Source organism: Pantherophis guttatus, chromosome 2 (assembly GCF_059756535.1).
Source record: "Pantherophis guttatus breed Tessera chromosome 2, ASM5975653v1, whole genome shotgun sequence".
In the NCBI taxonomy this organism is placed as follows: Eukaryota; Metazoa; Chordata; class Lepidosauria; order Squamata; family Colubridae; genus Pantherophis; species Pantherophis guttatus.
Window position 1 is genome coordinate 228,440,922 of NC_142064.1, and position 20,860 is coordinate 228,461,781.

At 36.8% G+C, this 20,860-nt stretch overlaps 1 protein-coding gene across 1 annotated transcript in view; it reads left to right on the top strand.

Moving 5' to 3' along the window:
* Positions 1–20,860, top strand: part of PLXND1 (plexin D1) — a 179,103-nt gene that overhangs the window by 49,785 nt on the left and 108,458 nt on the right. Inside the window, exons 3-7 of the mRNA XM_034431590.3 lie at positions 3,551–3,682; positions 10,948–11,048; positions 12,204–12,333; positions 12,862–13,036; positions 17,694–17,802. Coding sequence (XP_034287481.2) covers positions 3,551–3,682; positions 10,948–11,048; positions 12,204–12,333; positions 12,862–13,036; positions 17,694–17,802 — 647 coding nt within the window. The remainder of the gene's footprint in view (positions 1–3,550; positions 3,683–10,947; positions 11,049–12,203; positions 12,334–12,861; positions 13,037–17,693; positions 17,803–20,860) is intronic.

Genomic DNA, 20,860 nt, shown 5'->3' on the forward strand with positions numbered 1-20,860 from the left:
GTTGGGTTATGCTACATTTCCTGTCCTCTAGATCAGTGGTCCCCAACCTTTTTATCGCCGCGGCCCGCTGAGCGCGCGCAGGGGTGGGGCCACGGCCCAGGAGCCTTTGCGCAGGCCCATTGCGCACGGCCCAGGAGCCTTTGCGCAGGCCCATTGCGCACGGCCCAGGAGCCTTTGCGCAGGCCCATTGCGCACGGCCCAGGAGCCTTTGCGCAGGCCCATTGCGCACGGCCCAGGAGCCTTTGCGCAGGCCCATTGCGCACGGCCCAGGAGCTTTTGCGCAGGCCCATTGCGCACGGCCCAGGAGCCTTTGCGCTGAAGCGTTCCTGTCCCCCGGCCACTGCGCGGCCCGGTGCCAGGTACTCCACGGCCCGGCACCGGTCCGCGGACCGGGGGTTGGGGACCACTGCTCTAGATCAGGGATGTCAAAATGGTGGCCTGAGGGCCGGATGCGTCACGTGCAGACCACGCCCATCCCAGCTCCACAATGGGAAAAACATCATGAAATGTTATGTGACAGCAACGTGATGCCGCGAGTTTGACACCCATGCTCTAGATAATTCAATTGATTGTATTCATCTATCTTTCATTAATAGGAAATTTAGTCCATCATACATCCCTGGGATATAATAAATGTTATTGTAAATAATAGTTTGAGCAAGCCAAATAATAATTCTGTTCTCCAGTGTTCAAATATGTTTATGAGGTACAGAATATGGAATAACAGATTTGGAAGGGGCCTTGGAGGTCTTCTAATCTAACCCCCTGCTCAAACAGGAAACCATTCTGGACAAATGGCTGTCCAATCTCTTGTTAAAAACCTCCAGTGATGGAGCACCCACAACTTCTGGAGGCAAGCTGTTCCACTGATTAATTGTTCTCACTTTCAGGCAATTTCTCCTTAGTTCCAGATTGGATCTCTCCTTGATAAGCTTTCATCCATTACTTCTTGTCCTGCCCTTAAGTGCTTTGGAGAATAGGCCAACTCCCTCTTCTCTGTGACAGCCTCTCAAGATATTGAAAGTCTGCTATTATGTCACCCCTAGTCCTTCTATTCATTAGACTAGATATAGCCAGTTCCTGCAACTGATGGGCAAAGTTACGCTGATGCAGCTTATTTGATTACAATCCTGTTGATAAAATTAAAGAATTCGTGTTTGGGAAATGTAAGACTGGCCTGGCATATTAATCCAAGATTCTCTTAACTCAAAACAGAAAAATTAATCACTCATCAAAGCGATCATCACACAGGCTTTCATTCTTCAATAAAGAAGGAATTAGTTGTTCCTTTAAGTTGCATATGGATATACAATATCTTCTAATTCTTAACTTTTAATCATCAGTTGAGGCTAGAGTGTAATCAAGATGTTATTTAATATATTGTCGGAATAAGTGCTTGTACTTAAAATGTTATTGCACAGCTTTTAGTTATTAACAATGCCTATTTATACATTTTTCCTCTCTTGATTGGTACTTGTGAAAAAAACAGGCTCCCCCACACTTGCATTGGTCAATGCCTCATTGGTTATAGTAATTGCTGAACTGATGAGTATGTAATATGCCTGTTTTATCCATGTTGAAACAATACATTGGAGACCAAAATTTAAGGCACCATTATGGTCTCTACCCCAGCAACAGCCAGCAGCTGCCATAACTTCACTGCATGCTGTTTGCTGAGGAAAGAGCTCTGTGTCAGCCAAATGCTGCTTACACCTATGCCTGCTAAATAGACCCCACCCTCTCATGGAAAGACATAACTAGAAACTGGTTTATATCAATCTGAAGATAATAACACGTAATTTAGAATATTAGATCAGAGTAGGAAGAGAAAAGAAGGGAATCTGATTTCTTTCCTGCTTTGAAAATGTTCCAAGCAGGTGGGAAAGATAGCTGAGGTTCTCTCTCTGATTTGATATTTGCCCAGAGGCCCAGTTTACACAACTGAAGTGCTAGGTAACTGGCCTCAGAGTCAGTTGCACAGGCAATGAATGTGAACTACATTCCTCACCCAGCTTATATTCACACAGCTCTGTTTCCATTATCATATCAGAAATGGCAGCCTTATCTGCTGAACCTCCATTAGAAAAAGATTCCTAGCTCTTTTATTCCTAGGATAATTTGTTGAGATAGCTATAATCTAATTGTACTCCACAGCTGCACAACCAGAAGCCTTTTTACCTTGGGGGCTCCTTCTTATTTGGCACGTAATACGGAATATTTGAGTGATAATTCAGGTTTCCCATCCAAGACAAGACAGTAAAAGGAGGGTAGGCGATGTTCAGCCAGTACCTAGGCAGCAATTATAATTTCCTATCACATAGGCAATTAATATGGTCCAGTAAATGATAAAGTACACCAGACGAAGGCATATCACAAGGCCCATTATCAGTGGCACATTCAAGAGAGTCATTAACAGAACAAAAGTAAATGTAAAGGAGCAACACTTCCAGCGTTCCATAAAATATATTGCAAATTAAAACTGTAAGACAAACCAAGGTGTATTTCTGAAATATGGTTTTGTTAAACCTTGATTAGCTTAAATAATGCATGACTGACTAATTCCAGTCTAAAAACAACACTGGAAATTTGGGGGGGGGCATTTTTTTAAAAAAAATTGCTTTAATATACTGTATACAGCAGAAGATGAAAGAAAATTTAAAAAGGAAGAAGAAAGGAAATAAGAAAGAATATGTTTGTGTATGTGTATTTAATTAAAATATTCAGGTTTGATCATACCAAATGATACTGATCAGTCTTTCCATGATGTCCAGAGAGACCCACTTCATAAGCAGAGAAGGAACATGTGTGATCAGGTCACTATTACATTAGTGTCTTTCCATATGCCTCACACTTAATAAATCCATGAATATAGTTCTACATATATTCATAAGTTTCAGATGGTTGTTATATAATTCCCAATTAGATTTACAGTTTAAAATTGTATTTTCTTCTTAAAACCACATTAGCAAACTAATAGGCATTAAATCAAAAAGAAAAATTTTGAATCAAGGCCATATCATGTGGATAGTTCTTCCCTTAATCATTTTACAGCAGTATAATGTGTAACTGTTATTAAACATTCTGAAGTGTCCAGAAAACATGAACAAAATTAAGATGAACTTAAACTCATGAGAAAACAATATACTTCAAGATGCTTAGCCATTGATTTGCTAACATGGGTTATTTCAACTCTTTAATCCAGGGTTCTTGCAAGTAATTGCTCTACGACTTAGCAATGTTCTTTCATTGCATATTAAAAATACCTCCAGTTTTAGAATAACCCAGCACATATTTCAATCCTGTTAGCAATTCAAGAATTTTATATGCTTCTAATGGATGGTTTAGTTTACAATAGCCACCATTTTCTTACTTCATGCTCTTGTGTTATCAAGTTAAAGATGAAAGGAACTTTTGCACTTAATATTTTTCAAGATTCCATAGTTCTCGCTACTGTTTTCTTAACATCTTTTATAGGTTCATTTTCTTTCTCGTCTTTTTCCTCAAAATTTATGACATTGGAGGTTATATAAAATGTTCCCTTTTTTTACAGATTAATCTGAACAGTTCCATGGAGGTTATAAGCAGGGAATCAATTATGGTGGCTTACAGTGAACCTGTCCATCCTATTATGCAGTTTGATCCATCTGATTCCAGTTACCTGTATTTAATGACTTCTCATCAGGTAAGATTATTTCCCAAATCCACCTTTCTAAGAAGTTTGAATTTAATCAGTTAGGGAGTTTCTCCAAACTCTTTCTACATCAAACTGTTCACTGTTACACAGATGATATAGTGGCTCAGTATTTCTTATAACATAATATAAATACTTTCAAAATAATTGTTGGTTTTATTGGCTTGTCTTGAAATTTATATTTTTGCATATTTTTGTAATGTATTGTCATTGTTACCAAATTATTGCTCCATCATTCCTCATCACGGATCATGCTTTGTAGAGATGGTTAAGGGCTGTGGGATGCCACATTTTTCTTGCTTGGGTAGATCATGGAAATGCAGAGATAATTACTGGGCATATTTTGTAAGTTTGTCAGCATAGCTTTTGAGATCTTATTGGCATGGTGAGACAGGATTTTTCTCAAACAAGCCATAATTAGAGGATTCATGTTTCATAGCAAGTCTAAAAAGAAAGAAATCATTATTTAGGAGCCTGTGTGAATCAAACTATGTAATGTTTTTTATAAGCAGATTTAATACACTTTTAATTTGCCCTTTATGGTGCATTAGATGGAACAAGATGGAAAATAAAACATTACTATCAATACAGTTAAGATTGATTGTTCACTATGAGATAAAGACAATGTATTCAAAACACAGCAGAGACTAGATCTTAGAAAGGCATGTTTGTATTATGATTGTTGCAAGTGGGAAAAGTTGGCTGATATGTTTCTCTTGTATAATTGTGCTTTCCTACTGTTTGTGTTCAATTACGGTGGTGATAGGTGGGATATTGGGATTCTCGTTGGGCAGGTTGGGGACAGATTTACCAAGAGAAAGTCTATGTGGTCAGTAAGAGTCAGTGCAAATTTGATGGCACATTACATTGGGCAACAAAAATGTTTTTCTTTCTTGAAGGAAGGTTATGACAGACCCCTTCAAACTAAATACAAATATAATTTCAGAATGATTTATCATGTAGGATCCTTGAGAAATAGAACTTAACTCTTCGTTATTATAATGTATTTAATCACATAATGTTTCCAACATGATGCATGAGTTCAACAGGACTAAAAGTGTTTTGCTGTTGATTTTTGTTAGTACTCAGTACCAAATTCATCTTAGTGCATTGTCCAATAATAGTCAGGCAGCATGGATGTACAATTGCCCTGATACTGTTTTTCTATTATGGCAATATCCTGGTGAAAACTTTCACCATGTTTGTCACTTACTGCACTTAGATTTTTGGGAAAGAAGTCCAAGTGTGAATACAGGAAATGAATCTTCAGTGACATGTTACACTTCATGATATTGTATGGTCTCAGAAGTTTGTCAATCAGCTGAATGCAGTTTGGTGCTCTGTCTTCTTCTTCATCTTTATTTCGTCTTTTACCGTTTTGGCTGTCAAAGGAGATACAAAATCCTGGTTCTTGCTCTTTTGATGGTCTCAAACATTAATATTGGTGCTGTTGTAGTGTCTCTTTGATATTGTCTCTCCATCTTCTTCTGGATCTTCCTTGTGTTCTTTGACCTTCTCCTCATCTTGTATATGCCTTGTATGGTATGGAATCCCAAAGCACCGTCTCAAGATGAGCAAACCACTTTATTTGCTGTTTTTGTATGTAGTTTTAAGATTAGTTCTATGCCAATTCTTTCTCTTACGATCTCATTTCTGATTTTATCTCTTCTGGTCACTTCAGCAACTTTCCTCAAATATCTCATTTTCGTGATGACTAATTTTCATTTATGTTTTATTGTAAGTGTCGGTGTTTGGCACCGGTAATATAAAGTGGGTAAGAATATGCTTTGTATGAGATGCTTCTTTGTGCTGATCAGTATTGCCTTCTGTTGTAGGAGTGGAGCTAGCTGTCCCAACACTTGGTTTGCCTTACTGCATCATAAGTCATAAGTTTATTTTGTCAAGCATATATAAGATAACAGGTAAAAGTATAAACATAATTTGAATACATGAAAAGAGTAAGTAAAAAGGAATATTAGGACAGGGACGGTAGGCACGCTGGTGCACTTATGCACGCCCCTTACAGACCTCTTAGGAATGGGATGAGGTCAACAGTAGACAGTTTAAGGTTAAAGTTTTGGGGGTTTGGGGAAGAAACTACAGAGTCAGGTAGTGCATTCCAGGCATTGACCTGAAGTAGTTGACCTTGACCTGAAGTTGCTGAAGTAGTATTTTCTGCAATCGAGTTTGGAACGGTTTACCTTGAGTTTGTATCTATTATTTGCTTGTGTATTGTGGTGGTTGAAGCTGAAGTAGTCATTGACAGGAAGGACATTGTGGCAGATAATTTTATGTACTATGCTTAGGTCAGACTGAAGTCAGCGTAGTTCTAAGTTGTCTAAGCCCAAAATTTGGAGTCTGGTGGCATAAGGTATTTTATTGCGGTTAGAGGAATGGAGGACTCTTCTCGTAAAATATCTCTGGACTCTCTCGATTGTATTTATATCCGATATGCAGTGCAGGTTCCAGAGAGATGAGCTGTATTCAAGAATTGGTCTAGCAAATGTTTTGTAAGCTCTAGTTAGCAATACAACATTACCAGAGAAGAAGCTATGCAAGATTAGGTTAACAACTCTTAATGCCTTTTTGGCAATGTTGTTACAGTGGCTTCGGGCACTTAGATCATTAGAAATGAGTACTCTAAGGTTCTTGACAGAGTGAGGGTCATCTACAAGGTCATGTCCATCTACTTTGTATTTTTTGTTTTGATTTTTTTTTGCCAATGTGCAAGACAGAACATTTGTTGGTTGATATTTGAATCTCTTTGTCCATTTTACCCTCTTCGATGAATGTTGTTCCTAGATATTTGAACTTTGATAGTTGTTTTATGCTTGTTCCCCCATTACTATGTTTAAGTTGGTTTCAGTTATGTTTAAGTTTAAGTTGGTGCTCTGTAGTTGCCAAGAAAATTCTCAATACCGTCCTTGAATGCTTTCCAGGCAATTTTCTTGGGCCCCACTAACAGATCTTCGGACCGCTTGTCATTGATGATATATCTGACCTGTGGACCAACAAAAATGCCTTCCTTAATCTTGGCATCAGCTATTCTTGGAAACATCTGTCTCAAAGAACAAAAAACTCCATCTTCCTTATTCAGCACTTTCACAAAATGTTTCATCAGTCTGAGTTTTATATGAAGCAGAGGCAAAAATATCTGGTCAACAAGTGGTTCATGTGCCAATTATTATGCCATGTTTTTCTGTCCTAGACAGAAAACTTATTTTTGAATGGTGTTTCTTTTTAATGTAATGCAACTCTCTGGCACAGCTGTCCTATTTGCATATGTAACAACAATACTTGGCATATCCAAGCAGCAGAGCCACTACTTTTAGATATGCACAAATATTCCAGTTGTACTTGGTGCTTCAGCAACAGTTCCATGTTTTTGTAAGTATCTTTCATATATGCAGCATAGGCAACAGATACTGAAACATTAAACATTGCCATTGTTTAAATACAGATTTCTACAAAATGGTATGCAATAGTTTAAATTACAGATTACTCTCATGATTAGCTGCCCAAAATATATAGAATTCACCCAAAAGTGTACAGGAAGCAAAATCTTTATTTTCCAGTGTTATCTATCAATTAATGGATTATTATCTTAACTATCTAGATGAAGTGTTCTAATTGATAATTTTCTGTTTAGTATTTAATCTCTGTGCTGTAATTCCCTAATTAATGAATATTTCTAGTATACAAAACTGATAACTTGTTCCTAAATCATTTATCCCATAACCATTTTTGAACAAAACAGTTTATTGGTAGTCCTTGCTTACCAACTGTAATTGGGATCAGAAAATCCATTGTTAAGTGAGACATCACATGACAATTTCACTTCCATCATGATCATTAATTAATTAATTAAGAGCTATAATTGCATTCAACAGTGAACTAAAGGGCCACCATCAGTGAGCTGTTGGACAGTATTACTTGGTCTGTTGCGTGGATGTTTGGGTGGTTTACGGGTGGGGAATTGTGGTGGGTGGGAGTGTGTTTGGGGATTGTTATGTGTGTTGGACCTGGTCTTTGGGTGTTACGTGAATTTCGTTGTATGGGTATACTGTGTATACACGTACAATGACAATAAAATTATTATTATTCCCTTTTATTCATTAAAAATGAAACTCAGTCAACTGGACATTTAAAAATGTGTCACAAATACCATTGATACCGCTGGTTGCTGTCAGCGTCCTAGGTATCAACCAAGTATCTTAATAAATTTTTTTATATTCCAAGTAGCGCAGTTTTTTGCAGTTCCACTGGAGTTATTGCAGGAATCTGCAATTTGTTGATATATTTTATAAAATTCTTGGACATGGTACCAAGTGCCCCGATAACAATGGGTATCACCGTGACATGTTTCATCTATAGCCGTGTAGTTTCTATGGCCAGGTCGCGATATTTCATGATTTTTTCCAGTTCTTCTTCTTCGACCAGGCGTCTCCTGGTACCGTGATGTCAATAAATTGTACATTTCGGTGATATCTGGCGTGTTGTGTTCCAAGTGACGATCCGCCTGTATTCGAAAGTCCCACAAGATCTTCACCTTCTCATTTTCTATTTTATTCTTTTTATTTTATTTTATTTTATTTTATTTTATTTCATTTTATATTATTATTATTATTATTATTATTATTATTATTATTATTATTATTATTATTATTATTATTATTATTTGCCAGCTTCTCCATTGACTTTGCTTATCAGAAGCTGACTGTAAAGTATGCAATCCTATGACCAGTCTTCATCATGTGGCCATTGGGATCCGACAACAGTTATAAGTGCTACACCATTTTAAAACTTATTTTTTCCAGTGCTGCCATAACTTTAAACAGTCACTAATAGGCAGTCATTAAGTGAGGACTACCTGTGCTTAAAAAACAAAATAAAGATGATCTTGAATTGAGCTCCTGGTAATTACATGAATATACTATTTAGTTGTCTTGGGAATTTGGGAAATTGGTTTGCAGTTACCTTTTTCTGTTTGTTTTTTTTCCAACTAACTAATAGCCCTGAATTTAGTTTCTGATCCAAGTACTAATCAAATCCAACCTTGCTTAGTTTCCAAGCCTATAAAAGCTTGAGCAGGTGTTGCCATCTGCTGAGATATAGTGTAAGCCATATTAATCTATTATTAGCAATAATACTTAACATGGCAACTGTCAAGGGAAGAGGAATGGGTATTCTGCTTGCAATATAATCACAATATGTTCTATGTAAACTACATAAGGCAAGATTAAAATTTAAAATTACAAGATGGAATAATTTGGTGGAAGCCATGCAACATTTGTGTCTGCACCCTCACAGAATGCCTTTTGTTGTTAGGAATGACATCTTTAAAATGAAAAAAAAAATGAAAAAATAATAAATAAATAAAGTATAGGGAAAAACACACCAAGTCCTTTGTAAATATCAAACAAACATTTATTTGTGAGAGAAATCCTATTCCCTGAGTGAAGAATTTCAACTGCCCAGAGATATTGCCAACCTGTGTCAGAATGATTTGTCAATCTGGTTTTGTTTATTGGCAGAAATACCTTCTGAGTGCATTCATATAAATGTATGTGGAACTAAGGCCATCAGGGAGCAGTATAATTCTGAATGGGGTCAATATTATTGCAAATACAAAAGGCTTATCTTACATTTGAATATGGTTTAGACAAATAACTGAAGTGATTGATCCAAATGGCAGACTATGGCAGCATTGTATTAAATTCTTCTCATAGCTAACATTTATAAAATAAAGGCATCTTAAGAGGGTAAACAGTGTTTGAGGTCTGTAAAAATCCAAATTTATGCTTAGCAGGAAACATCCATGGATGTTTTCGAGCGAATTTCCACCTCCCACTTTCACTTACTGGTATATTTGCAGTGGATTTTTGTAAAACAAAAAATGCTGTTCTCGGGTATTGGAAGAAATATGTGCCAAACATATTACCCATAAACGAATGCACTAGCTTTTCACAAATACCTAGAAGCAAATTGCAGGTACTGGTATTAATCATCTTCTCTTCTTAAACATTTTATAGTAGTTTGTATTTTTAGGCAAATTATAGTTGTTTATATACCTTTATTAATCAAATCTTTCTTTTTTTAACCACTTACTGTGATTCATGCAGCAGAACCTAGTTCCACCTGAATAATGAAGCTATATTATTAAAGTGTGTATGCATGCATTTCAGTGTTTCTCTCTCCCTCTCCTCTGGGTGTGTGTATGTGTGTGTGCTGTGTAGGGTATGAAATTTCTAGGACAGTTTTTTTTAAAAAAACAAAACACCTATATTTAAAAAAACAAACTGTCGTGGAAAGAAAAAAAAAGCAAAAGGCAGCAATTTTAAAGAACTTATTAAAAGAAATACAGAATTTCTTTATCAAGTTCTGTGGTTTAATTTTTTTTCCAAATAGGATGTCAGCATCCTGGGATATTCAGAAAATGTGGATAATAAAATAATTTATTTTTGTTAGTTTAAAATAAAAACCATGTTAAATTGCCTCTTTCCATCTTAGACATGTATGCAAATGCTTCAGTCAATGAATTTGTGTTACAATTCTTTGCTAACCCATCCCCTCCTCCATATTTTTTAGGCAGCATGAACTATATAGCAGCAAATCTTAGTTTCCTCTGTGAATAAACTAGATATGAATATAAAAAGAGCATGTGTGCATGATTTTAAAACTAAGCAAAAAAAAAATTGTGTTGGTGGGGAGAAAGTGGACTGGTCCTAAACCTTTTAAGATTCCAAGAGCAAAAACACACTCTCTCTGACTATTTAACAAATAAAAATAAATAAATATATAAAACCCATTATCCATGGATCGATAACTAGCTAAATTATCTCTGCTGGGGCTCATTTATATGTATGTCTATTGTATATAATTCAAAGAATATTATGTAAACCAAAAAATGACAGTGTTCTATTATGAGCTCTATAAAGCTGCTCTTTTTAGAGGGAAGAAACTCTATTTTTAACAATTTAATGATCACTAAATCTGGCAGATGAGCCTCCTATTAGCCAACATTTCAATTGTCTAAATCTAAGGTTTGAGATCAACTAGCATCTCATCTGTATTGGATCAAAAAGGACAGGTAATGCTGGGTGCCATCCATATTCTGATGATAGTTGTTTGTAACCTTTTAGTCAGCCTGGTTAAGTATAAAGTGCTCTGTTGCTGAAGTTGATTAAACAAGAGTCTGCTGATAATAGTTTGATCATTTAAAATGGTTACCTTGATATTTTTTTTCTGTTACACAGATTGCTCGTGTGAAAGTAGCTGCTTGTGACCAATACACTAAATGTGCAGACTGCTTGGCTGCAGCTGATGCTTACTGTGGATGGTGTACTTTGGAGACCAGGTGGAATATTTTTGCATTTTATAACCCTCTGACAATTCTGTTCAATTCTGAACAGATAATGATTACAGATAATGTTATTATAAACTTTCACCAGATTCATTGACTTGTACAGTAATAAATAGCTGATGCAGACTTCACAGCTTATGTGAATATAAATACAATCAAGACATTGTTGGATAAATAGCATTTGAACAATTTTCAGTTTTTTATGAGACTTCACACATAAGCTCAATTATTTTGTGGGGGGAAATCAATAAGTAGACTTGTGTATTATATTGTGCATGAGATAATCTAAGGCAGCATTGATTTTGAAAATAGTAAAAACTCATGCAATCCGTAATTATATATTAGTATAAAATTATCTGTCATATGTATTATGTCATTTCTTTTTTCACTTCAAATGTGATAGAATAAGTCAAAATATTCTTTTAAAAATTCTTTATGACACTAAGCATAAGAAAAGTCACGGACAGCATGCATATTTTGGACTAGTCAAAAGTCTTTGTAGGAAATAGGACAGAGCCACAACAATCAATTTATGTTTTTGAAGAATATTTTAAGAGAGTCTAGGGTAAACAGAAATAAGACATATGAAATTGAGGGAAAACATTGAATAAACTACCTGACGTTCTATTAAGTCAGCAAAGTTCAAAAGCTGACCATCTTATTTCCATGGATTTAACAGCCTTTTTTTTCTGTATCTTTGTTGGGAAACAGCCAGGCAGGCAGGGTGGAAGGCTCACAGGTGGAGTTAGCCTGGAGTCACTGCGCAACCATGAAAGACTGACCCCTGTAAAATCCTTGGAGTTATATCTATTTGTTCCCAAGGGAAGGCTGCCAGTCTGGGGCGATTCTTGATAGGCAGAAAAGAATAAGGCAGTTAGCTTGAGCTCTGCAAGTGTGGGTCTGATTGTTCATGCCTGACAACCTTAGATATATATATTTTAAAAAATCAAGATAAACAGAAGGCAAACAATGGAAAAATATATGAATCATTCCTAATTATATCTCCTGTGTTTTGATTATGAGGTTAACATTTTAAGATAATGAGTATCATACTTAGTGAAACGACAAACATGAAGAAAGTTTTTCAGGAAAATTAATAATTGGTTTTCTTCTAAAGGTCTGGTGTCATAAATGTTCTACTTGTTTTAGATGTTCACTACAGCATGAATGCGCCCATTCGGAAGAGTCTTATTTCTGGATCAGTGCCAATGAGGGAGTACAACAATGCCCTTCAATGACCACAATGCCTTCAGAAATAAATATTGAGAACGAAAATGAGGTACGCGAAGTAGGAATTGCCATGTCTGTGAATAGATTCTCTTAAGCAAAGGGAACTGATTGTAAAGCATTATGAACAATATTTAAATAATTTATCTGTGTGTGTGTGTGTGTCCCCCAACATCTCATACTGTAACAGTAACTCTCGTCAGTATGCAAGGATTACAACAACAGCTATAAACAATGTTCCATGTCACCCAAGGTAAACAATAAATCCCAATCGTAAAAAGTCACATCAGCAGCATAGTGAAACAGCCTTGTGAAAGGTTGTCAGGATCAGAGCCATCTAGATCTCTGCAGAGGATACTGTTCCACTGGGCAAGTGTTGATACATAAATGGCATCTTATAATTTTACCAACACAATCTCTGAATATTCGGCTGCACTTGTTATTTTTACTCAACAGAGCAGCAGCTTTCCTCCAAACAAAGTTTAATCTAAAAATACAGTATTTTCAAAACCTGTTTGTCAATGTAATTGAATTTTTTGTTAATCTATTACAATGACAACCTTTTGTTGTTCACTTTTAGGGTATGATAATCCAAATAAATGGGAACATTCCAAATATGAATGGAATGGAAATAGCTTGCAATTATGGAAATAATATCCAAACCACTGCTAGAATTCATCCCCAATCTCACAACCAAGTAATTTACTGCAGTTTTCTTCCCAGAGAGAGCTATCCAGCCTTTCCATTAAATCAAGGTATGTATGAAAAATGGTGCTTTAAATAATGATGATGTAATAATGACATTAAAGATGAGTTTCTTAATTTTCTTAATTAAATTAAACTTCCTTAATTTTAATTTGTATTTAGTATTTGCATTTATTCAGGTAATGTTCCTATAGTTGAGACATGTTTCATTAGATCAGTGATGGACTTCTAAAAGCTTGCTTTGTTGAAATGTATTTACTGGTTTCTATACATACTCTGCATTATGAAGTAGCTTATTGGATTTTTAGGCCAATCCTGTGTTCTGCCCTAAAAAATTCTTTGGGGGAAAATATCCTAGGTATCTATACTGATTAAACTGCACAGGTACACAAAATTCCTTATAAATGCACAAGAAGTACTGTGAACTACCCTGTTTTCCCCAAAATAAGACATCCCCTGATAATAAGCCCAATCGGGCTTTTGAGTGCACGGCAATAAGGCCAAGCACTTATTTCAGGGTTCAAAAAAATATAAGACAGGGTCTTATTTTCGGGAAAACAAGGTAGAACCAGACAAATTTTTAAAAAACTTTAATTCTTTCCTTTCAATATTTGAAACACATGTATGCACAATTTTTTATGCCTTTGTCTTTACATTTGTCTCACCCAAAATAATATAAATTAACTGTAAGAGAAAGTCACATTAAAAATTGTTCCACCTTCCACCTCCTCTCAGGCAGACACCCCAGTAATTCACATAACCATGGAGAGAGGGGTATATTACAATTGAACTTGTAAAATTCTGGTTTTATAACCACATTCAACAAAAGTAGTATTAGCCATTCTGTGGAGTTGATTCCTGATCTGGTCTACCTGGTAGGGCTGAGAAGTTTATTTATTTATTATTTATTTATTAGTTCGATTTATATATGCCGCCCTTCTCCGGAGACTCAGGGCGTCTTACAATGCATTAAGCAATAGCCTTCGTACTTTTGTATATACCTGCTTAGTAGGGCTTTTTGGCCCCCCCTGAGCGGTGTTCTATTTTATACAAAGTCAGTTTATTGCCCCCACAAACCGGGTCCTCATTTTACCTACCTCGAAAGGATAGAAAGCTGAATCAACCTTGAGCCTGGTGAGATTTGAACTTGTAGTAATTGCAGGCAGCTGGCAGCTAAGTACTACTTTAACAGCAGCAGTTTAGTCCACTGCGCCACCAAGTTGCCAGAAAAGGAATGAGAGAATGAATATAGATCAGTGATGGCGAACCTTTTTGGCATTGCGTGCCAAAAGTCTGAGCGGGCGAGTGCTGTTGCGCTCCCGCATGCCGGAACCCATAATACAATGCACACTCCCATTTACACATGCGTGCACAACACACTCCATGCTCCCTCTACACATGCACCCATACTGAGCATGCGTGCCCCCCAATGCCCCCCCACTTTTTCCAAGTGGGCCGGCATACCTCTTACCAGAGGACAACTAGGTACCGGCCCGTTCCCTGGTGAGACAACTGTTCCCCACCTGGCGCATGGTGCTGCCAAGATGGCGGGGCCGAGACTGCCCCCGAGGAAGCTCCGAACACGAGGCTTGCCTGGGCTCCTTCCCACTGGGAGCTGCAGGTCGAGCAGGTGGTGAATGGGGACAGGCTGCACCTATTGCCACCTAAGTGGAAAGGCCAAAGAGGGGCATCCCAGATGCATATGCTGCCCTCAGCACTTCCCCGACACCTGCCTGCTGCCGCCACCACCGCCACGCCTTGCCTGTTTCCCCAGCTCCTCTTCTCTAAATGAGCACTCGGCAGCTGGGAAAAACAGGAGCCGCCACATTCGCTCGGCCCCACAATTCTGCTCAGCTCAAGTTCATGGAAATCATGTGGTGGCCCTTGAAACTTTAGGAGGGAACTGGCTCCGAGATCAGGAGGCAGCCTTTGGTGGAGCCAGCCCGATGGGAAACTGAAAAGAGAGGGCTTTTCCCTTCTTCTGCCTCGCTCATGGGCTGTGGGGTTTGGGGTGGTTCTAGAGCCAGAATTCTAATGAGCTTGGCTGATGATCGGGCAACTCCAGAGCTTCCTGCTACACGTGTTCGTTTTCTTGCCTATCTTCTTTCCCTGTTTAAAAGAGCTGTGCATGTAGGGGGGAGAGATCTGACTAAAGAGCTGTGCTTTAGCTGTACTAAAGAGCTGCCTCCTGCCTTCCATGATCTCCAAAGTTCCTCCCCCATCGAATCCTAGCTTTCTTCTGCCTTCCACAATCTCCAAAGTTCCTCCCCCATTGAATCCTAGCTTTCTCTTGCCTTCCATGATCTCCAAAGTCCTCCCCCATCGAATCCTAGCTTTCTCCTGCCTTCCACGATCTCCAAAGTTCCTCCCCATTGAATCATAGCTTTCTTCTGCCTTCCACGATCTCCAAAGTTCCTCCCACATTGAGTGCCTCCTGCCTTCCGGTACTCCTCAGATCTTTGCAGTTTCTCCCCCCGTCGTGTGTTAGCTTTCTCCTGCTTTCCTGCCACCGAGACGTATCTGCAGAGGGTAGAACCTGCAGAGATCGAGGAACGCTCTGCCTCCGTGTATGCACGGCAGAGACCAGAAGACCAGCTGGCTGATGGGAGGTGCGCGCATGTGTGGTGGACCTGGGCTGGGGCGACGGCTGGCGTGCTGGCAGAAAGGGCTCTGCGTGCCACCTGTGGCACGCGTGCCATAGGTTCGCCATCAAGGATATAGATAGTGAATTTATTCTTATATTGTTACAAAGAACCCAAGGCAGCAAACATATCCAACATATCTTCCTCCTATTTTCAGCACAACAGTAATCCTGTGAGGAAGTTCAGCTGAGAGAGAGTGACTGGCTCAAAGTCACCCAGTTGGCTTTCCTGGCTAAGAAAGAATTTGAACTCACAGTTTCCTGCTTTGAGTGAATTTGTTTTTTTAAAAAAGCTCAGGCTTCTTTGAGTGAGGGAATGATGATATCATTAGTCTTAAAAGAGATAGTAGTATCTTCTGAACAAGCTGTTATTATGGCAAGTCCAATTTTCCTTGCACAACATCTCTGATCAGAAATTACATAAGTCTCCCCCAGCCCAGGTGCTTTCCAGACGTGATATCATCAACTGCAAAATGCCTCAAACTTAAATGTCAGTTTATATAAGACATGACATACATCTGCAAGATATTTGGGATGGTATTATCCCTTCAAACTAGACCAGATCAGGAAACAGACTCCACAGAATTTACTGGAACTCTTTTTAATTGGTGCAGGATATGGTAACAGAATCTTGAAACTCTGACAGTATTTTGTTCCCTTCCTCTTATCCATATAGTCCTCAATTTATGACTGCAATTGAGCCCAAAATTTATGTTGCTAAACAAGCCAGTTGTTAAGTGAGTTTTTCCCCATGTTACAACCTTTTTTGTTACAGTTCTTGAGTGAATCACTGCAGTTGTTAACTTAGTAAAATGGTTGTTAAGTGAATCTGGCTTTCCTTTTGGCTTGGCTTGTCAGAAGGTTGCAAAAAATGATCATATGTCCCCAGGATACTGCAACTGTCATAAATACATGCAAGTTACAAGCATCTAAATGTTGATCCTGTGACCATGGGGATGCTGCAAGAGTCGTAAGTGTGAAAAACAGTCATAAGTTTCTTTTTTCAATGCTTTCGTAACTTCAAGCAGTCACTAAATCAATGATTGTAAATTGAGGACTATCTTCTACCAAAGAGAGTTAAGACATAGCTAGCTGAAGTTTCTTTCTAATGGTCTCTTCCTTAAATCATGTTTTACTAACTGTCCCCATAGACTTTCTCCAAGGCCACTTTCCTGATTTAGTATAGAGTGTCTCAAATCAATGTGAAACAGGTATTTTCTAGGTGGAACACGTTGAGTCATGTAAAAAAAAAAAAAGCCTTATCTACAGTATTGAACACTTGTCCTATGACTATCTCATTCATTAATGTTACTGGCATATACAGTTTTTCAGTCTGAAAGTTAAATTACCAGTTTCAAATCACCGTTTGATTATTTGTTTCACTTTGTTTAGTGAAAGTAATTTATTATGGTCATACAATACTGAATGAATCTATTTATAAAGTTTGAATCCATTTATCTTGGTTACAATTCAGGAGTTTTGCCAAAACAAATACTTTATAAGAAAAGCCTGACTCTTCAAACTACTGAATTTATGTTAAATAATGGTGCATGAAAAATTGCTTCAAAATAAAAGATGGATGATTATGTCAACTCCATTTGGTTCATTTTCAAAATTCTTTGAATCTCAATTTTATCCCAGCCAATTTTGTACAAAAAAGGGATGTTTCTAATGAATTTTAGGTACAAGCTCCATTCCAAAATTTAAAAATGTAAATATATTTTTTTGTATATTCTGATTCAGATATCAGTTTCTCAATATTTAAAACAAACAGATATTTTTTTCCTAACGAACATAAATCATGGAGATTATTTACATGCCTAACACATAATCATTCACAAAATATATATTGCCAGCTTTTCCTGTTTCATATATTAATTTGTATTTGTAATGTAACAAAATAATCTTGGGAGTATTTGGAGAAGTTGAACTCTTGAGAAACTTCATCTCTTGAGTAAACAACAGTTTTGAATTTTTTTTCTTTTTTCAGACATTCATGTTGTCTTGAAAGTAAACTATGAAAAGAGTTCCCTTGTGACTTGCTTTTTTGGGGTTGTTTGTTTCAGATCATGTAATTATTCAAACTGCAGTACAGGTCAACGGAAAAAACATTGTGTGGGCCAATTTCACCATCTATGATTGCAAGAGAACTGGAAATATTTATCCAAAGACAGCGTAAGTGAACTCATGGTCTGTAAATTATAGAGAAAGGTAGGTTGCTTAGCTTTGGTTTGCATCAGAATCCACTGGTCAGGAATCCCTTTATCTTTGTTGGTGGTTTCAATTTAAGCAGGAGGAAATATTCAACATTTTAATTTTTTTAGATAGAGTCTTTCAAACTGTGAGTTGCAATTCCTTGGGAATTGCAATATTGTTTGTTATAGCACTTTGACAAAATACTCAGTATATCCATAAAAATCTGCTACATCCAAAATTTCAGGAAATATTTGAACTTGTTTTGATTAATTGTCATGGATTGGAGTTTTTTATGCAGTTATTGCCGTATTGGATATTGGCGGTTCATTGACAAAAATAATTGTATTTTTCTTCTGTCATAAATATTCATATTTCTGCAGCATTTGTGCCAGCAAGGCATGTATTTGTAGTCTTTGAAGTGTCTGGAGGAGTGTATATATGCTTGTGTAGCTCAAGAGTTTTTTTCCTGTAATTTTAACAAATGTTAAAGCAATTACTAATATGCTTGCTACTAAAGAGGAGAAGCAATTCTTCTGACGGATCTCTGTTGAACCTCTTTGAATATAAAATTCCTGACAAAAATCTCTCCCTGAATTTTGGAGTAGGGTACAAAATTAATACAAAGATTTAAGAGAGCCAGTTTGGTCTAATGGTTAAGTCACCAGTCTAGAAAATAGGAGGCTGTGAGTTCTAATCCTGCCTCAGCCATGAAAACCAGCTAGGTGACTTTGGGCCAGTCACTTTCTCTCAGCCCAACCCACCTCACAGGGTCGTTATTGTAGAGACAATAGGAGGAAAGTGTATTGGATATGTTTGCTGCCTTGAGTTATATGAAAAAATTATAAAGACAGGATACAAATAAACGAATATGAGAAGCCTATAAATATATTGAAGTCTGTATGAGACAGGACTATAAATCCATAAAGAACAAATATTGATGAAATATAAATGTAGTATAAAAAATATGAGTAGCTGTCTCAGAAATGAAAACTAGGAATCATGCAAAAATAATCAAGTTCATCTTTCTAATTTTTTTAAAAATGATTTTGAATGTGATAATTTCTGTTTGTTGGAACAGTTTTTTTTTAAAGTTATAAAGTTTGTAAAGTTTTTGTAAAGCAGTTATCACTGTTTCATAAAATTATTACTAAGTTTAAATTTATTTATTTATTTATTTATTTTGCCCAGTGCTCATTCCAGTGAAATTTTTAGTTTTATTGTGAGGTAAGAGATGGCAGAAGCAGAAACATATTTATTTTTTAAGTGGTCACAGTACCAAACTGTTGGGAAACCTTGTTGTAGATTTACTAAGCTAGAATCACTTTGTTATCTACAAGGTATTTCGGATGCCGGGCAGGATTGGCAGGAAAGATGGTATAACCTGCCAAGAATTGCAGAGACTGGGTTTTAGAGCATTTCAGGCCATCTGGATGTGTTGATGGTTTGGGGCAATTTTTTCTTTCCCATTTTCCCATGATAATATTCTTGACTGAAAGCTTTAGACTTAACCCTCAGAAAGCTGATATAAGAAACAACAACTACATTTTTGAGATTGTTCAATTTATATGTAGATATAGTTGAGTATCATGTTTGGCTTAATTTTAATTCCATCAGTTATTAATAGTGTGGCAGAAGCTATTTTTCACATGATTTTTCTTGCTATCCTTTTAAAGCAATTTATTTTGGGTTGTTAGGAGTTATGGATAGTAGCAAATGCAATCTAAGGTGCATTGAAAAACAATCTTTTCAGTATAATTTTAAAAGTTCTGAGTTAAGAACAAGCAGATTTTTTCACAAAATGGCTTGCCAATCCCAAAGTATGATACTAATTATATTAATACATTACACTAAACCAAGTTTAACTATAATTTATTGAATTAACCAAAAAAAATCTCATCCCTAAGCCAAACTAGCTGTTTACAGTAGAAATGAGAAAGGGGATGTATTTATTCTACAAGAATAGTAGCGAAAATAATAAGCAAAAATGTGGAAAAAAGACATAATAAAAATAGAAATCAAATGACAGAGAAGAAATAGGGCTGCATAATAAATAAATTAGATCTATTCTAAAAGAATAATTTACTTGCATAGGCTAATACTGAAATTACTGAAATAATATTCTTCAGAATTAAAAAGTAGATGTAAATGGCTGGAAACATGCTACTTTTTATATGTGATCTTGTCTGCTGAATTTAAGTTGATCATAAATATCTGAAAGGTGCAATTCACAATTCAGGAATCCCTCTCTACAATAATTTGATATTGAATATATACTATTTTGGGATTACATAATTTATGATTTCTCCTCCTGCTTAAAATAAAACCTTCACCACAACCAAAAACAACAATATATATGTGATTACATTAGAAGGGCATGAGTTGAACTGCGGGGTCCTTGATGGCATCCATGAACACCAATGAGCAGTCCAAAGACATGATGAAAACTCTTTAATTAGCTAACACAAGGATAGACTTCACCAAAATTACGGCTGGGAGATGTGAATGTCCAAAAACACTAGAGAATTCCTGGAAGCTTGGAACTCAGACAAATCAGCCATCAACAGGCATAATGAGATAGACAACATCTACATACCATTCAAAAGAGATAATCAAAAAGCTAAAAAAAAACCATAACACCCCTTGATGAACAATAAACATCTAGATAAGTAAAGCTTAATATCAAGCAGTAAACAACAGCCTAATCAAGGAATCACCAAGAACACTCCCACCAACACTGAAGGACAAGCCACCTGAATATAAGCAAGCTACTACTACTTTCTAGTACTGTGGTGGCTCACTGGTTAGATGCAGTATTACAGGCTAACTCTGTCCATAGCCAGGAGTTCAATCCTAACCAGTTCAAAATTGATTCAGCTTTCCATTCTTCCAAGCTCAGTAAAATGAGGACCCAAATTATTGGGGGCAATATGCTGACATTTGTAAACCTGTCAGAGAGTGCTATAAAGCACTATGGAGCAATATACAAGTCTAAATGCTATTGCTATTTCTGTGTTACCTAGTTGGGTAATAAAATGTC